General features: G+C 37.4%; 1 protein-coding gene across 7 annotated transcripts in view; it reads left to right on the plus strand.

Annotated features, from left to right (window-relative positions):
• arhgap29a (Rho GTPase activating protein 29a) overlaps window positions 1-17,063 on the plus strand; it is a 44,162-nt gene that overhangs the window by 18,290 nt on the left and 8,809 nt on the right. For 3 of the 7 annotated variants that reach the window (XM_077245041.1, XM_077245040.1, XM_077245042.1), the window contains 10 exons: window positions 4,728-4,871; window positions 8,805-8,901; window positions 10,130-10,202; window positions 10,553-10,613; window positions 13,208-13,354; window positions 14,066-14,130; window positions 14,281-14,391; window positions 14,493-14,573; window positions 15,329-15,499; window positions 16,200-16,337. In XM_077245041.1, the coding sequence (XP_077101156.1) occupies window positions 4,728-4,871; window positions 8,805-8,901; window positions 10,130-10,202; window positions 10,553-10,613; window positions 13,208-13,354; window positions 14,066-14,130; window positions 14,281-14,391; window positions 14,493-14,573; window positions 15,329-15,499; window positions 16,200-16,337 (1,088 nt within the window). Of the gene's footprint in view, window positions 1-4,727; window positions 4,872-4,942; window positions 5,397-7,063; window positions 7,970-8,804; window positions 8,902-10,129; window positions 10,203-10,552; window positions 10,614-13,207; window positions 13,355-14,065; window positions 14,131-14,280; window positions 14,392-14,492; window positions 14,574-15,328; window positions 15,500-16,199; window positions 16,338-17,063 lie in introns of those variants that run through there. The other 4 variants (XM_077245044.1, XM_077245043.1, XM_077245045.1 and 1 more) reach the window with 4 other exon arrangements.

The following is a 17,063-nucleotide window of genomic DNA, read 5'->3' on the forward strand; positions in this document are numbered from 1 at the left end:
ATTTGTATGGGACTTGCAACATTGCAGGGATTTAGATTTAAGATTATGCTTAGTCAGCCATTTAGGTTGTACACAGTTAAGAAATGAATTGATGATGTCTTATACATTTTAATTTATTTAATAAATTTGAATTGAGCTAACAAACAGGATGTAGAATTGCAGTTCATATTTGAATGTAAAAAAGTCTTAAATTCATATTGCTGTAAAAGCAAAATTTGTTGAGGAAAACTTGGATGGATGGATGGATGGATGGAAGGATGGAATAGAGAGGTGTGGCTAATTCATTTAAAAAATGATAAAAACTTCTTATATTCCAAAAATGTCTTTAGATATCTGTTATAACTCCTCAGATGCAAATGTAAAACACTGTCTGTAGGCGATGTTCCTCTCCCTGTTTCAAGACCTCATTGACTCATTGAACTGTAGATGATTTAACTTGGAAAGCATGGTGACTTCACAATCGCCTAGAGTAGCCTTTTCCCCACAGCTCAGAGTAAGACATTGTAGAGGCTTACAGGAACACATCCTGCACACTCCCACATGCAATAACCTCATCTGATGTGTAATAGCACTCATGGCGAGGGGTCTCGGGGTCAGAAGTGCAGGGTTGGCCTCTTTCAAACAGGAGGGGAGCTGGTGAAAATTGGCTGCAGAAGATTAAAACAAAAGCTTGGTTCAGTTCTCATAAGAGAGCCCTGGGTTATCTCATCAGGAAGCGCTTATATGTGACACTTGATGAAGATAAATGAGTGTTAAAGCAACAGGACAGTGGCAGACCTGCTGTTCACACTGGTAAGGGCAGCGGGGTTGAACATTAATCTAGATATTTCATTCTGGCATATTGACTCATGGCATATTGGAGTTTTCTAACATGTTGATGCCAAAGACCTGAAACATGATGAATCCCAGGCAAAGGACTCTTAAAATATAAGGGCAGCTATGTATTTTATTTTATTTTATTTTATTTTATTTATTTTGTTTTATTTTTAATAAAACCCATATTTTTTTTAAATTATAGACAGTACTTTTTTAACACTACATCTTTTTCAAGGTTCATATTCATGAGGGGCTGAGGAACACACTGATTTCTATTATTACACATGATTTAGTGAACCACAGTGAGCGGACTGTTATATATAAGGTTGGATGATATATCAGTACCATAATCAGTTAACGTCTTATTTTACTATTTTATTTTTCAGTCTGCATTGCACATTTTTCCAAATATCTTTTTAAATATATTTCATTAATGTTATTAAAAGCATTGTAAACACCTAGGCCTGTCACGATAACAAATTTTGCTGGACGATAAATTGTCCAAGAAATTATTGCGATAAACAATAATATTGATAATAAACGATAATATTGTCGTTCTGAGACCATTTTCATCTAAAATAATGATAATGGCATAATAATGCAGGTACACCTTTTCAAAGATCAATAAACTTTTATTTCTAAAGACTATTTAAATGAGCAAAACAACCAAAAACAATAAAAGCAATGGACTCTGTCTCTGTTAACAAAAAATGCACTTACCAATGTGTGACTTCCGTTCACACTGAGAATCATATGCATCATGTACCTACTGTGTGAGCATGCATCTCATATGAGTATGTGCACTAGTTAGTTTGTGTGTGTGTGCTTGCGTCTCAACTGAGTATGTGCGCGGAGAGTTTGTGTGTGTGTGCTCCGTCTCATTGAGTTTGTGCGCGAGTTTGTGTGTGTGTGTGCGCGCGCGTGTCTCATATGAGTGTGCGCGAGTTTGTGTGTGTGCGCGCATAGACATCATATGATGTCTATGTGTGCGCACGTCTCATACTGTATGTGCGTGGAGAGTTTTTGTGCGCACGCGTGTCTCATATGATGTGCTGGAGAGTGTGTGTGTGCGCGCATCTCGTTCTCGTGTGTGTAGAGTTTGCGTGTATGTGCGTGAGCGACTTTAGGTGTGTCGTTGTGCATTTCATATGTATTTGTTTGAGCATTCAGCTGTGTACATGTATGTTTGACTACTTAATATATGTGTATGCAAGACAAGTGTTTCATATGTGCGTGAATGAAGTTTGATTTAAGCCATAGACGGCTCATGTGAGGGTGAAAGAGCGCGCGCGCGCGTGAGAGATGTACGCGCTACGGCGCTGCAATCAAATACGATTGTAAATAGGCTCAGTAAAAAAAAAACATTCGAAAATCAATGTGTGACGGTCAGCGTTGATATTGTCATCCAGTCTCTTTGGTAGAGAGAGAGAGAGAGAGAGAGAGAGACGAGGAAAACAAAACAAGCATGCAAATGGAAATTATCGCGGCCGGAAAAATTATCGAGCTCATTTTTTTTTATCGTGCGATTAATTGATTTATTGATTATCGCGACAGGCCTATAAACACCATTCCATGAGGATTTTTTTTAATTTAGGCTTTATGCTAATTTTTTTTATTATTATAATATTTATTGTTTAATCTTTCATGATTTATATTATCATGTTGTAATGTCTAAATTGACTTGTAGCATACAAGCATTTTTCGTATGTTGTGATTTTCTTTATACTATCAGCCATTTATCGGTTATTGCACACATCATGAAAATAAATGCCAGTATTTCAATATCATTGCATCGCTAATATATAATGATAAAATAGTTTTCCTATAACTTCCCTTGCGTAACTGTAATAAGGTCAGACTGCATTGGGTATAAGGCCAGAGAGCAACAGTCATTCCATGGTAGTCACCATCCACAGCAGCATTAGTTCCACCGCAGGCTCTTTTTGTTGCTTTTCGGAAAAAGAGATGGATCGAAAAAAGAGGGTAGAGGGGGTAAAGTCTCCCTGATCCCCTTTTCCGTATGCCGGGTAATCCAGAGGCCAACGTCAGCACAAATGTGGCTTTGATAGCTGGGAGAGGGTGCGACTGAACATGGTGCCTCTGAATGTGTTTATGGGTAGGCAAGTGTGTGGGTATGTGTTTGTGTGCTATTACGAATCTAGGGGGAAACAGGTCAAAAGAAGCTGTATATATAGAAGACCCCATGTGGGAAGTTCAGTTTGAATGTGTCTGGAAAGTCGGCACTATTGTTGGGTTGTGCAATGTGTGCTTGGAGTGACCAGGTAGCAGGCCGAAATTACATAATGAAAGCAAATGTGTTTCAGGAATGGTTATCTCAGACCCACAAGGTAATGAGATGTGAAAGTAGATGTAGTGATCAGACAGGTTCATGCCATTGTGTTTTTGATTCTAATCTAAACTAAAAATTCATTCAGAATAATTGTAAGCTCTTCCTCCGTCATGTTAAGTGTTTGATGACATATTAGTTGGAATCAGATGTCAAAATAACACATGAATACAATTGATGTATTACCTAAGTTGAACGTTGATTTCTGATATTTGCACTTGTGTCTAGTGTGTCCTTTCAGAACATTTTATTTTGCTATTATTAGAGATGTTTGCTAAACCAAGCATTACTATTATCATTTCTGTCATGACATTCTCGGAGTGTTTGGCATGGTAATGCATATGACAATATTGACATGTTTGGTCTCGGCGGAATAGATCTGCTATGCTGCTGCTGCTGGTATTGCTGCTGTTGCAGAGCAAGTATGGGACTTTGCCTATGCCAATACATACAGACACGCAGCTGCTGTGCAATAGCATACATGATTTACGCATAGCTGATCTATACAGATGGAGCTGGGGAAGGTGGGGGGTTTCTGAAAGCGCACCTATCCCTCACAGCCTTATTTTCATCTGTTAAATTCAATATGGCATCTAACTGTGCGTTCACACCGCCGCCGGCGAGAGTGTCAAAGTGGCCGGACATCATTCATTTTCAATGAGAGCCGGCGGCAAGCTCCGGCGAGAGTGGCGCGGCGCGTCTTGGGCGGTGCGGCGCGTCTTGGGCGGCGAGAGCGGCCGAGGACGGCGAAGAGAAGTTGAAATCTGGTCAACTTTCTGGTAATGAGCTATGACGCGGTTCGGCGGCAACCGGCGGCAACGAATCGGAATGTAGAAGTCCTCCATTTGAGAGGATTCCAGAGAACGCAGTCTGTAAACTTTGGTTCCGACCACATTAGTTCCTAAGCAAAATAGAGGAGAGATTGATCATTTGAATTTAATAAGAAGGCGCGCAACACTATTTATAGGCAAGATTTCCGCGCTAATACACTTTTATTTCTGCGGGAATGTAAATTAGAATATAACTTAACCATGAACACAAAAATCACACCGCACACATGGCTTTTAATTGGTTTATTTCGTTAGCAAACATGTCACTGTAATTAAGTTCTTTCCATCGATCAATTTTCTGCAAAAATAACGATGGACATGCTTGATTGCTTTGCGGCCCCTTTAAATTAAGTTTAAAAAAAGACCAAGCATTCGATCTACGTCAGAGCATCAGAGCGTCCACGAATCTTTCCACGGCGTCGCTGGCAGGGCGGCGAGAGCGAATTTTGCCGCTCTCGCCGGCGGCGGTGTGAACGCACAGTAACCCGACTAAGGCCTGTTAGGTATATAATTAATAAAACTTATGGTTTTTGCCCAGTGAATTATAACATGGATGGGATGGGCTCTTTTGACTTGGATCAGTAAGCAACCATTTATCAATGCTCTAGCAACGACTTATAACACACAGCAACTCCCTCGCAACCAATCATGTTTTTTTCAGGGGGTTTTTCAGAAAATGAAAACGTTTGTGACTTTCTTTTCATGACTGTAATGCTTCCGTATATGTTTTTCAGATCACCAGGACTGTCTGCACCAGGTGGTTCACGAGCGTTTGGGAGAGCTGTTGCGTGTCTTGAAAGCTGTGATTTCCAAACACCACTCCCTTAATTCAGTTGAAATCCTCAGTGCGGCAGGGACCCTAATCGCAAAGGTCAAAGGTAAAGAGTTGTCTCACTCTCCTCCTTCGACTTTGATATTACGCAGTGTAGAAGAATGAGGGAGAGGCACTCATTCATTGCTATCTTGTTCCTCAAACTCTCTCTCGCGGGCCTCCCACTCTTGTTTTGCACTCTGTATCACTCTAAATTGTCTCATGTCACTAGTAACGATAAACCTGAAATTGCCAGAGATGATTTTCCAGGAGGCTTCCCAGTGCATACAAAGCTCTGTGAGATGCATGCGGAAATCAAATCCCTCAAAAAGAGACATCTTTGTTCCTCAAGCTTCTCACAAGGCTGACATTGGAAAAGCAGAACAATGCATGTCTACAAGTGTGTTTGTGTGAGTGCACGTATGTGTGGCGGCAAACGCTTGCTCGGAGTACAATGTCCTTGTCAGAGTAGAGGAATCCCGTTTCACTCGGTTCCACGGTGAGAGATTAGCATCTCCATGCATGGCGATGCTTCACTTGGCTTGTGGACAATAATCTCTGCATCTGCATAGCATCTAACAAACTTCTTATTGTAAGTCTTTTTCTTGTGCTGTCTTAGAAACCACTTAGTTTGATATTTTGTTATCTAAATCAATGATGTTTTAAGTGCTGCCTAAGTGTGCATATAGTTTTTAAGACCACTGTGTGCATGTTCATGTTCGTCAGTATTAATTTCATAGACAAAGATTAATTTAACCACATTTTCTGATATGTAACCTGTAGTGCCACTGATGTCAACATGTTCAGTGCTGAAATGTCTGCTGGTTCTCACTTGTTAACACAAACAGAAGCAGGACTAAATTGCAGGTCTTGGTTTATTATGTGGTCACTTTACTTGCACTCTTCACTGTAATTGGGAACTGAAGCTAAAATGCCTAGCTTTGTTTTGACAGTTGATCTCATAGCAGGTCATGTGATGTTTTTGTATAAACACGTCCTCAAACCTTTCAGTTTCCTCTTTCTAAACAGTTATGTTGTTGTGCATACCTTTTGGTTTCCTCTTTCAATTTTCTCTGTGTAATCAAAATTAATGAACTTAAATCAGTTTTTTAGTCTTTAGTATGCGTAAACTGTTTTTTTTCTAACATACGTGCATTTTGTACATGTGCATAAATACTAAATGTATTATTGACAGCAAGTTTAGATAAGTATGAATGTATATGAATCCTTTGAGGTAATATAAATATCAGAACATTAAATTAGATTTGATTAATTTAATGTAGATTTATGTAATTGTAGCAAATTAGGTTAATATTATTTAAAAATTCTATAAAAATATTATATTATAAATTAAATTAAGGATTTAATTTATAAATAAATATTCTGCATTTACATTTTAGATGCTGTGAATATTGGATTTGGATTTCAGTGTTTAACCAAATGTACAAAAAATGTGTTTAAACATTTTGTATGAAAAGACTAATGATTTCACCCTTAAATTTTTAGCATTTGTTAATAATAGTAAGTTTCTGAAGTTAAATCAGTGCAATTATAGCTTCCACCACTAGAGGGGTAAAATGCTTCTTATGTTAGCACCGCTTCCCAATATCTCTCTCTCTCTCTCTCTCTCTCTCTCTCTCTCTCTCTCTCTCTCTCTCTCTCTCTCTCTCTCTCTCTCTCTCTCTCTCTCTCTCTCTCTCTCTCTCTCTCTCTCTCTCTATCTCTCAAATACACACACACACACACACACAGAAACCTTTGTAATGTGACACTTGAATAATCAGTGTTCTAGCTCTGTGGCTTGGAGATTAGAATAAGAGAAAGTTGAATATCCGGATCGGGGAGCTCCAAGCATGATAAGAACTCCACTGTGGAGTTTGAACAGGGCTGAATCTCTCATGTTCAGCTCAGCACATGCGTCCGCTGCAGAAATGTGACACTGACCCTCATGGCTGGGCCTCAGGATGAGATAGGGACCAGCAGGAGTTTAGGCAAACCTTCATGGAGGCTCTAGGGAGGACTATGGTCCAGAATGTTACGAGAACATCGCTATATAAACTCCCCAAAAGCCAAATATCCTGATGGGAAGATATGTGCTGATGTTGACAAATCTCGTGCGGTGTGTCCTTGATGATTTTAGCGCTCAGCATACCGTTCTGTTCTGAGGAAATAAAAATAAGGCTTGTTTTCTTGAGCAAGAGCCACAAGGAGGTTTTTTACCTTCCTTTTTTCATCCTGCATTGCTGTTATGCAAGAACTCATGCAACGTTTTTTTGCACGTATTGGGTTTCAAAAGTAATTGAAGTTTCTCTGCGGTACGACGTCTCTCATGGGCTGCCAACAAAAAGGGGGTGTGTTTGTTCCCATCAGCCCTGTGGCTCTTTACCTCTCACCACCTACATCCCTCAGGGACGCTCCAAACCCATTCATCTGATGGACTCGAGACCTTTTGACTAAGTGCTGCTCTTCAAATTCCCAGAGCTTATGGAGACGAATCCATCAAATAATTTTTCTCACCCAGTTAGGGCTGCATTTTAACCACCTCTAATGTGAGGACGTGTCAGTGTCATCCTTATCTGGACAGATAAGTCTGGTATCTTCTGTGGGAAACATCCAAACTGAGTCTCCGGGGGCTCAATGTTTGGTCTCATCCATGTTTTATCAGTTCCTCCCTCTAGATTTAGAGGTGAAATTGATTAGCAAGCTTCACTGGTGCCTGATTTCCCAGAGAGAAGGGGGAAAAACGTGAAAAAACAATGCCATTTTTGCTTGATGATGTAACTTCCACATTTGGATTGTGTGTGGATGGTGAGGGCTGCCATTGTGTTCTTGCGAGCTTCAGGATGTCCTGTTGGGGAGGGGTATGTGGAGGGACAAGGGGACGTGAGGACCAGACAGAACTTCGTAAACGGCGGTAGAAGGAGCTTCTGATCCGCTTCACGTTCGCTTCAGAATCTAAAAACCTTTTGGGAAGATCTCAAAAGGTCAAGAAGAGCGGCCTAACTGTTTTGTCCATTCAGATCAGGAGTGTCTTCAAGCAAAGTTTGTTGGAGAATTTTGGCGAAAGACCCTAAAAAGTTCCTGGAAACTAATCGATCTCGACATTTCATCTTTCTTTTCCTGGCGGTTTGGTGTGTGCTAACTGGATGGGAAGTGTAGTGGTCGGTAAGTGTTTGCTTTGAGGAATTGTTTTGAGTCTTGAAGACAGCTTCTTAATTTTGCTTTTTAGCCACACTATGATTTTTGAGGGCTTTCAAGAGTTCTTAAAGCTTCTTGTTCTCAGTTGAGTGGCACCGGAAAGCTAAACTGAGACTGTAATGGTTAACTAAAGTAGTGATCAGATAGGAAGGTATACTAGGTATATAACAGGTAAAATGTGTTGTAATGGAGTACCTGGACATCAACTGGCCTTCTTTCTCTTCACAACTCTTCTTTTGGAGGGTGTAGTGGGGTGGATGTGGAATCGTGGGGGGAGGGTGTTGAAATAGGAATGGCGTCAGTGGTTTTGGCAAGGTCTGCCACTTGTTTATTTTCACTGTGTTTATTATTGGAGCTGATTGTAGCTTATTTACACTGCTGTTTAGTTCCTCCCTGTCTTTACTAGTCCTGTGTTTGGACTCAGGAAACAAAGTTTTCTCTGGATTACAGACTGAGCCATAATATTACTCCCAATCTTAGAGTAGAATTTGACTTAAGCATACATTTTTATGTAGGATGTGACTGGAAAGTTGATGGACACTAAATCTGTTTAGCTAGTAATTTATAATTGTTTAAGTGTCAATTAATACATATTATTAATTATGTTTATATTATTATAGCAAAACCTTTGATAAGTAGTAAAAAATATATATCTATAGCTATACATTAATATATAATATGATTTTATGTATACTTATTTATTTATTCACTCATTTGTTTCAGCATCCATGTAATAATCTAGATAAAGTATTTTATTATTTTCATTTCAAACATTTTTTTCTCATCTTTTGTCATCAAACAGGTGTTAACTTCAAGGAAGTGAATGAAGACAATAAGCAGACGCTCTTTTCCGAGATCTACACTTCCATAGATACATTGGCCTTCACGTTTGGCAATGTGTAAGTGCAACACAGTTGCTTCATTATATGTTACTGTAAAATCATTGGTTTGTCATGAAACATTATCCGATTAGTCATTTAAAAAACATCTGCACAGAGAATAGTGACCTCCCTGAGTCAGCAAGCTGAATGTGTGTTCAGCTCATGTCTGTTTTATAAGATAACACCGACTCTATGTGGTTTAGGTGTTGCTTGTTATTTTTCACATCAGGAGTGTGCACGATTGTGTGTGTGAGTCATTAGCTTTGTTCTTAAAAATAGTGAACTTCAGCATTTTAAGGCATCATAGACAAAAGCTGTTTCAAAGGGCAACTTGATTATACTACCTCCTAAGATGCTTTGTTTTAGAAAGATTACAAGAAAGCATTGCATCGTTTGAATAGAAGGCAATGGCTGCATCCAAACATGCATACATACAACTCCCAGTATTCATAAAACAGTAGGTGAAAAGTACCTGGCTGACTACTTGTGGTGAGATTCTGAAGTGTGCATCCAATGGACAATTTATCCCATGAGGCCATAGGAGATGAATTGTGAATGGCAACAAAGTGACACAACTGACACTGCAAGTCACATGATAATAACAACTTGTCAATGTAGTATTTACAGATTACATTCATACTACACATTCATGGCATATAGAACATACTTTTTTAACGGTTGTGATGTAATTACTTCAAAAGAATATGCAATTTCTGAATATTTGTGTGTGGTATGTATTTTTATGCTTATAAGTGTATTGCAGTGTTAGCTTAGCGACATGCTAACAACAAACAATTGGAATTAAGTCAAGTCTCCCTTGCTAATTTTATTTGTCTATTTTTTTAGTTGCTGCGTATGTAGACCACTCCAAATTGGTCACTTATGAGGTTTCATGATAGTTACGATACTGTCCACACAAAATGTGTTTTTAGCATTCCACTGCACTGTTTGTCCATTGTTTTTCTATGTAAACATGTGTTAGAAGAATGTGTTTCACCGTTGCACTAGGGTTTTGCGTCTTTTGCAGCATGACGTTCAAGTTAAAAGCAGTTAACCGTTCCAAAGCAGTCACTTACAAGGTTCTATGACTGCTAGAATACCTTCTTGAGATGCAGCTACCTATGTAGGTTATAGGCAGCAAGCTGTCTCAATAGATTTTTGAAACAAAGCTTTGGTCCTGCTGTGCATGTGCGCTTATGTGTGTGTTGTTTTAATATTGAGTTTGTTTTTGTCTTGTCTTCCTCAGAGTGTCTGACTTCCTTATGGGAGATGTAGAGAATGGCTCAGCCTCTGGGCTTCCTCAGGCCCGCAGGAGCAGGGTGAGATTTCCCGCTTTCCACTCCTCATTATACACTTTAAAGCAGTCCGAATAACAGGTGGCTGTATGTCACGTCAAAGGCTGAAGGATCTGGCTGCTTTCTGTGCTTTAGAGGTGGGGGTTAGAGAGTGCAATGCTCAGTAAAAGAAAATAGAAACAAGGTCTGTTTTGGAGAAGAGGGCTCTTCCTGTTTGGATCGCCTCCCGTGATACATCTCATGGAAAAACCCTCTCAGACGGAGTACTCTCAGATAAACCAGATATGGAAGATAAAACGTGTTTCCTTTTTTGTATTTGATTGTTTGTTTCAATCTGCTGTCTTTTTTATTGTCCCCTTTGTCTTTTATTTCAGTCTTTTGAAAACCTGACGGTGGAGTCCGGAGGATGTGGACCGGAAAAAGATGACCCTCCAGGTGAGAGTCAATCAATTTTTTTTTTATCAAGAATTTATACATATAAGTTACCAGACATGGGCAGTATTTCAATTAAATATGTTTTAAATACGTATTTAATTACTTTAGTGTATTTTGTAATTTGCATTTTGCAGGTGTGGAAACAAATAAAATGTAGTTTAACAAAATATTTTGAGGGAGTGTATTTAGAGTATTTCAAATACTTAAATACTTAAGAAAAATCACCATAGTAAATGATTTTGCCATATTTTCGGTCTGATGTTGGCAATGGCAATGTCCAGGTTAGATGCACGAAAATCACGTGACACCCTGTAGACCGGGCTCAATCCAAGAATTGAATGAGTTTTGAACTCTTAAAAACGGCATTAAGGTAAAATGTGTTGTGAAAAATATAGTCTACACACACACACACACACACATATTGCACACTGAACAGCATTATAGAGAAAATAATGTGCCTAATGAGATCAATGCACTGTTAGCTTGTCATTCATAAAAGGACATCATAGGCCCTACCTATTATGAAACAGCGCGCCTGTCGTAACTCCACTGAAATCTCCATGCTAAGCAAGCGTTCACAATATAACATCCATCTGCAGTTTTTACACATTTTTAAACATATTACATATGAGAAATATTGATTTTGTATAAAATAATCATCAATCCTATTGTTTTTCAGTAATTGCGCACGCAGCGCGATTCTACAATGGAAAAGGCACACAAGGTCAGGGCAGTTAGAGTCTCGTGTGTAAAACAAACCCACACATATTATGATTAATATGATTAATCATATATATTATGATTAAAATGGAATTTTGATTTTGTGACGAAAATTCTCGGTCTGTTATTTTTACACAAAATTGCTGCAAAAGATGCTTTCCAACAGGTTTTACCGTAGTTTTTGTCCAACTCCATTGACTTGTATTGGATGTTCTGTGAGGTACGGTATTACTCCGCTGACGGAAACGAGAATGGGGTTGTTTGTATTATTTCTGTAGTCATGCAGTCACGGTTTCGTAGGCTACGCTATCCAAACATTGGCAAAGGTGCATTATCGCCACCAACTGGGCTGGAGTGTCTATTATTCAAGCTCTCAACGGAAGAATATCCGCTGTTGTGAGTTTCACGTCTTTGTAAACTGAAGTGTAATGCGTTTTATGAATGATTCTATCAGTGCCCCAATGAAACCATTGTGGAGGTGTGGGGGTGCTAACACAGAAACCGAAAATTCTCGGGACAGCAGCATTTGTCCAAATTTCAATCTTAACCGTTCTATTTCATCAGAAACAATCTTAAAACAGGGCTTTAAGTGTAAAATACCGAACTTGTCCTTTAAGGCACGAGTAGAGTAACGGTGATAATATGGCTACGTAGCCTACATCAAACACGTTTTGCTATTAAGGGCAGCCTACCACACCATTGATGTGAACTTAGCTACATGCCATTTACGTCAGAGGGAGCTATTTCAGGCCCTGTAGAGATTTAGTGAAATGCCCATACTTTTTTATTTTGCTACTTCGCCATTTTGAATTTACACATTTCTCATTTTTGTGTTATTGCTACTATTTGTGTTATTGACCTTTCAGTAATAAAAATAAGACTTAAGATTATTGTGGGAGTATTTTTGTATTTTCAAAATACTAATTACTTGTATTTTATTTAAATACATTTTTCACATCAGTATTTTGTATTTTATTTTGTTACATTTCATGAGACAGTATTTGTATTTTGTAACAAAATAGTTTTTGATGTATTTGTGCCCACCTCTGTAAGTTACTTAATTATACAAATAAGTTACTTGCTTACTAAATATTAGATTTAATATTTAAATATTAAACATATTAAATGAAAATATAAAATGAAACATGAAATCCAATTGGACAATTTTCTCCTCATTACAAATTTGTTTATTTATTAATTGATTCATTTATTTATAATTATTTATTTGATATATAGATCTGCCTCTGAAATGTTATGTTTTATTTTATTTTATTTTATTTATTGATCTGCCTCTGAAACTTTATTTATTTATTTTTTATTTATTGATCTGCCTCTGAAACTTTTTATTTTATTTTATTGTTTCTCTGCCTCTGTTACAGCTTTCTTTTTCGACTGTTAGCAATCTTTCTTACGGACACTTTTTATGATTCAATTGATTTCTGATGGACAAAATTAGGTTTGTTTATTCAATATCCTGTTTCAATTGAAAACATGTCACATTACAGAAATAAAACCACAATTGCAAAGGTTTGAATTTAGCAACACGGATCACACCCACGTAGACTCGCACATATAAAACAGCTCCCTGTTCTCAGATCAGATTTCACTGATCATTCTCAGCATGTGTGAATAAACTCTCGGCTCACACGTTCGCTGTCACTTTAAATCCTTGCAGGGCTGCTTAGTGACAATCCACTCTAATACAGCCCCAAGGTCAGTAAACACTTTCCTTCTGTCCTACACACACATACGCAAACACCCTGCCCCTGGTGTAAAAACACCTATGTCTGGGGTGGGCTTGCTGGGATCCATGCGACAGCCCTTGCTGCTCACCCTCACGGATGTGTTTGGCTATGTGTCTGTCCTTTTGGCAGGTCCCTCTCCGCCCGCGAGGGTGGAGGAGATGGATGGAGCTTTGCTCAGGAGTGACAGCGGGGTGGAGTCGGCCCTGCTCTATGCCAAAACCTGGTCGAAATACACCAAGGAACTCCTGGCCTGGGTGGACAAACGTCTTAATATGGGTGAGTCGAGCATCTAGATACGTATCTGTAAAAGCATGTTTATCTATCATTAGTAGATGAGGGAGTTACTGTCATGTTTATCATTTTTTCAGTGACTAATGAAAATGTGATAACAAATATGTATAATTGAATATTTGAATAGGGTATAAGCTACACAATCAGGCTAATCAGCAAGCAGTATGCTAAGTTAATATGCAGGGCTTGCAAAACGAGAATGAGAAATGTTTAATTTCATGATTAGTAGCTATACCATTATATGTAACACAGACAATGGTCATGATAATGTGATTCAAATGACATGCTTCCTTTTACATTTTTAGTATCTAAGATTTTTTAAATGTTTTTGAAAGAAGTCTCTTATGCTCCCCAAGGCTGCATTTATTTGAAAAAAGAAAAACTAAAAGATTGTGAAATGATATTACCATTTAAAATAACTGTTTTCTATGTTAATATGTTTTTTTTTAAATCCTGTGATTGCAAAGCTGAATTTTCAGCCGCTATTTCTTTAGTCTTCAGTGTCACATGACATCCTCAGAAATCATTCTAATATATATTTATATATCCATTCATAATTCATTGAGTGTAACAACTTATAAAATGTTTAAAAACGTATAAAAAACTTATAAAATATTTTAGTTAGTCGGATGACTGTGTAATTGAACTGACAAACCAAGACTGTATATTAATCATGTCCTTTGAATTTATTCCCAGACATTGAGTGTGCAAAGTGCTACGCCAAGATGGCTGAATCTGCAAAGGCGCTGGCGTCTCAACAGGTCAATATTTCTATGATATCCACTTTATAAAAGTACAACTCAAAAGCTTACACATTTCCATTCTCAGACTATAAAAAATCTTTGCTAAGTAGGCAATGGTGCTATCAAAGCTCTGTATCTGTTTGTTCAATCCTTTGTGGTTGTTTCCAGGAGCACATGCCATTCCGGGATATTTACATATCTGCCTTCAAAAACGATATTGAATACAGCCATTTGATCATGCAGACCACAGCTGCTCTACAGTCTAACAAATTCATGCAGGTACAACTAGTATTCTCTTTCTGATTTTGATCTTATGCTCTCATTGTGTTACTGATTAATTGAAAATGTACTAGTTTTTAAAAGTGTATGTCCTTTTTTAGCCTCTGCAAGCTCGAAAAAATGAGCTCGATAAGTTGAGAAAGGAGGTGAAGGAACAATGGCAGAGAGAGCAGAAGAAAATGGTGGGTAGATTTGTATTAAAATCAATCAAAAGCAGTATTTGCGAGATAACTTGCTCCCTATGAGGTCCCTTCTGAAAACCGAGTTGGCTCAGCTGTCAGCCTGTTTGTTGTTCAAATTCCTCTGCTGATCTGATTGAGGCTCTGTGTTAACATTAATTACATCAGATTCAATTGCAGAGACTTCATTCTGTTGGTGCACAGACATGTCTTTGTGTGAGGTATTTTGGTAAGCGGCGGTTTAGCACCTAAGCATGACTTATTACTGACGAAAAGAGAACAAAGAAAGTTTAAGGTAGTGCTTAAGCACTGCTACACTCTGAAGTGTGATTGTCTGTGTTCTTCTAGTGCCTCTGAATGGGCATCAAGTATGTACTTCCTTTAAAACGTTTTTGTGTGATTTGATAATTATTGAAAATGTGTTGTGTTTTGGATATGCAAATGTGCATGTGCTGAAATTAGTTGATGAGTTTGACTTTATTATCAGAAATGGCTCTTTAATGGTGTTTGTTTGGTATTTGTTCCAAATGAATTTTGAAGGACCAGTATTCTTTTTTGCAACTTTTTATTATTATTAGTCCACTTCTTTTTTTTTTTTTGTGAAAGTAAGGATTTAATGAAAAAAAATATATATAAGTAAAATGACTTAAACATTAAACAGGCTGTTTTTGTTACTGTACCTTTAAGATGTCTCCATTTAAATGACCTCTGTTATGATTGGCTAATAATATGAATGTGTTTCTATTGTGTATTTACAGCATGAAGCAGACAGTGCGCTGAAGAAGGCCCGGCTTCTGCAGGCTCAGAGGCAGGAAGAGTACGAGAAAGCCCGCTGCTCAACCAGTCGAGTGGAGGAGGAACAGATCGGAACGGCTGGAGGAAAACAGCTGGAGAAGAGACGCAAACTGGAGGAAGAGGCTCTGCAGAAGGTCTGACACGGATGCAACACACAACCATTGCTTTATCCATACATTTTGCAATAATTAAATCTTGACTTCTATATTGCACACTTTTCTGTCTTGTATATGTAAATCTTCATTATTGAAATGAACCGCTTCAAAAAATTATTCACTGATTAATTTAAATTAGCACTCCGAAGACTTTTATTTTGTAGCTGCACTTTACCTGTACTTTTGATTCATTTATATAAATTATGGAGTTTTTTTTTTTTTACTTTATTAGTTGTATTTTTATATTTTCACCTTATGTTTTTGAGATCCTTGTTGTTAAAGTGCCATTAAATCCAACTCGAATTTTTTTAAATTATAAAAATTGTATGTCATAATAAACTATTTTATAAATATTAGATATAATACAATAAAATACTACCCTTAATTAGTTTCATTGTTGCAGCTATGTTTTATTTGTAACTAGTATAGCTAGCTACTTTTCTAAAATACTAAGGAGTCAGAACTATAGTTTACTACTATATAGTTTACTACAATACTTTTACAATTACTTTACTATAAACCATAAATTATGAGACTCTTCTGGCTTCAAAAGTAGTTTTCTCCAGTCTGCTGTAAATAATCTGTTGTTTTAGACACAAAGATGATTTTGGCCAGAAATGAGAGAAACAGGAAATATCCTGGTCTAAATATAATTGTGTTTGTATGTGTCTGTTTCTAGGCAGAGGAAGCCCAAGAACATTATACGCATTGCATTACAGATGTCAGAGTGAAGAGAGTGGACCTGGCCAACACCAAGAGCGAGATTCTTACTCAGATACGAGAGCTTGTGTTTCAGTGCGACCTGACCCTGAAAGCAGTGAGTAATGCACACACACACGATTAGATAAAATCTAACTTATTACTGGTTATTCAGACAAAACAGGCACATCTGGGATCCTTGAGGCGGATTGTAATTGGTTGTCTTCACCTCAACAAAGTGACCTCAGGCTACAGGTTAAATTTCACAATTTCTTAACCAGGAATGACTCAATGGTCAAGCGATAAATCTTTTTAAATTGTTTTTTTGACAATTACTTTTTTACTTTTTTTCATGTTATCTGTGTAGCCAGTGTATTATTTTTTATGTTATTTATATACTATTATAATGTTTATTATTTTTTTTAATTGACTTTTATTTGTACAATTTATAATTGTAGTTTCAGTTGTAGTAATTGATAACTTCAAATTATTTTATTATTTCATTTAGTTGCTATGGCAACACCTCATTTACGTTTTGTGTTATTTTAAGTTTTACATTAATAATTATATTTTATTTCAGCTTTTTTTTTTTTTTTTTAGTTAACGATAACAACACTGAATCTCATTGGTCTGAAATTCTTTTCCACTTAACTGCATTTAAAAAATTTAAAAATGTAAACATTTTAAAACAGATTAACATTAAAGTTTGGATCATGAACATGACAAAAAAAATCCTTATATTGTTCTACCTCTGACCAGTAACTTTTCTGCAACATAATGCAGTTGTTTGGCACAAAACAACTCCAAGAATTTGGCACAATTAGGACAAAACGTTTGTGTCAAT

The sequence above is a fragment of the Siphateles boraxobius genome, unplaced genomic scaffold, assembly GCF_051911475.1.
Source record: "Siphateles boraxobius isolate OS27281-9 unplaced genomic scaffold, OSU_SipBor_1 26, whole genome shotgun sequence".
Lineage (NCBI taxonomy): Eukaryota > Metazoa > Chordata > Actinopteri > Cypriniformes > Leuciscidae > Siphateles > Siphateles boraxobius.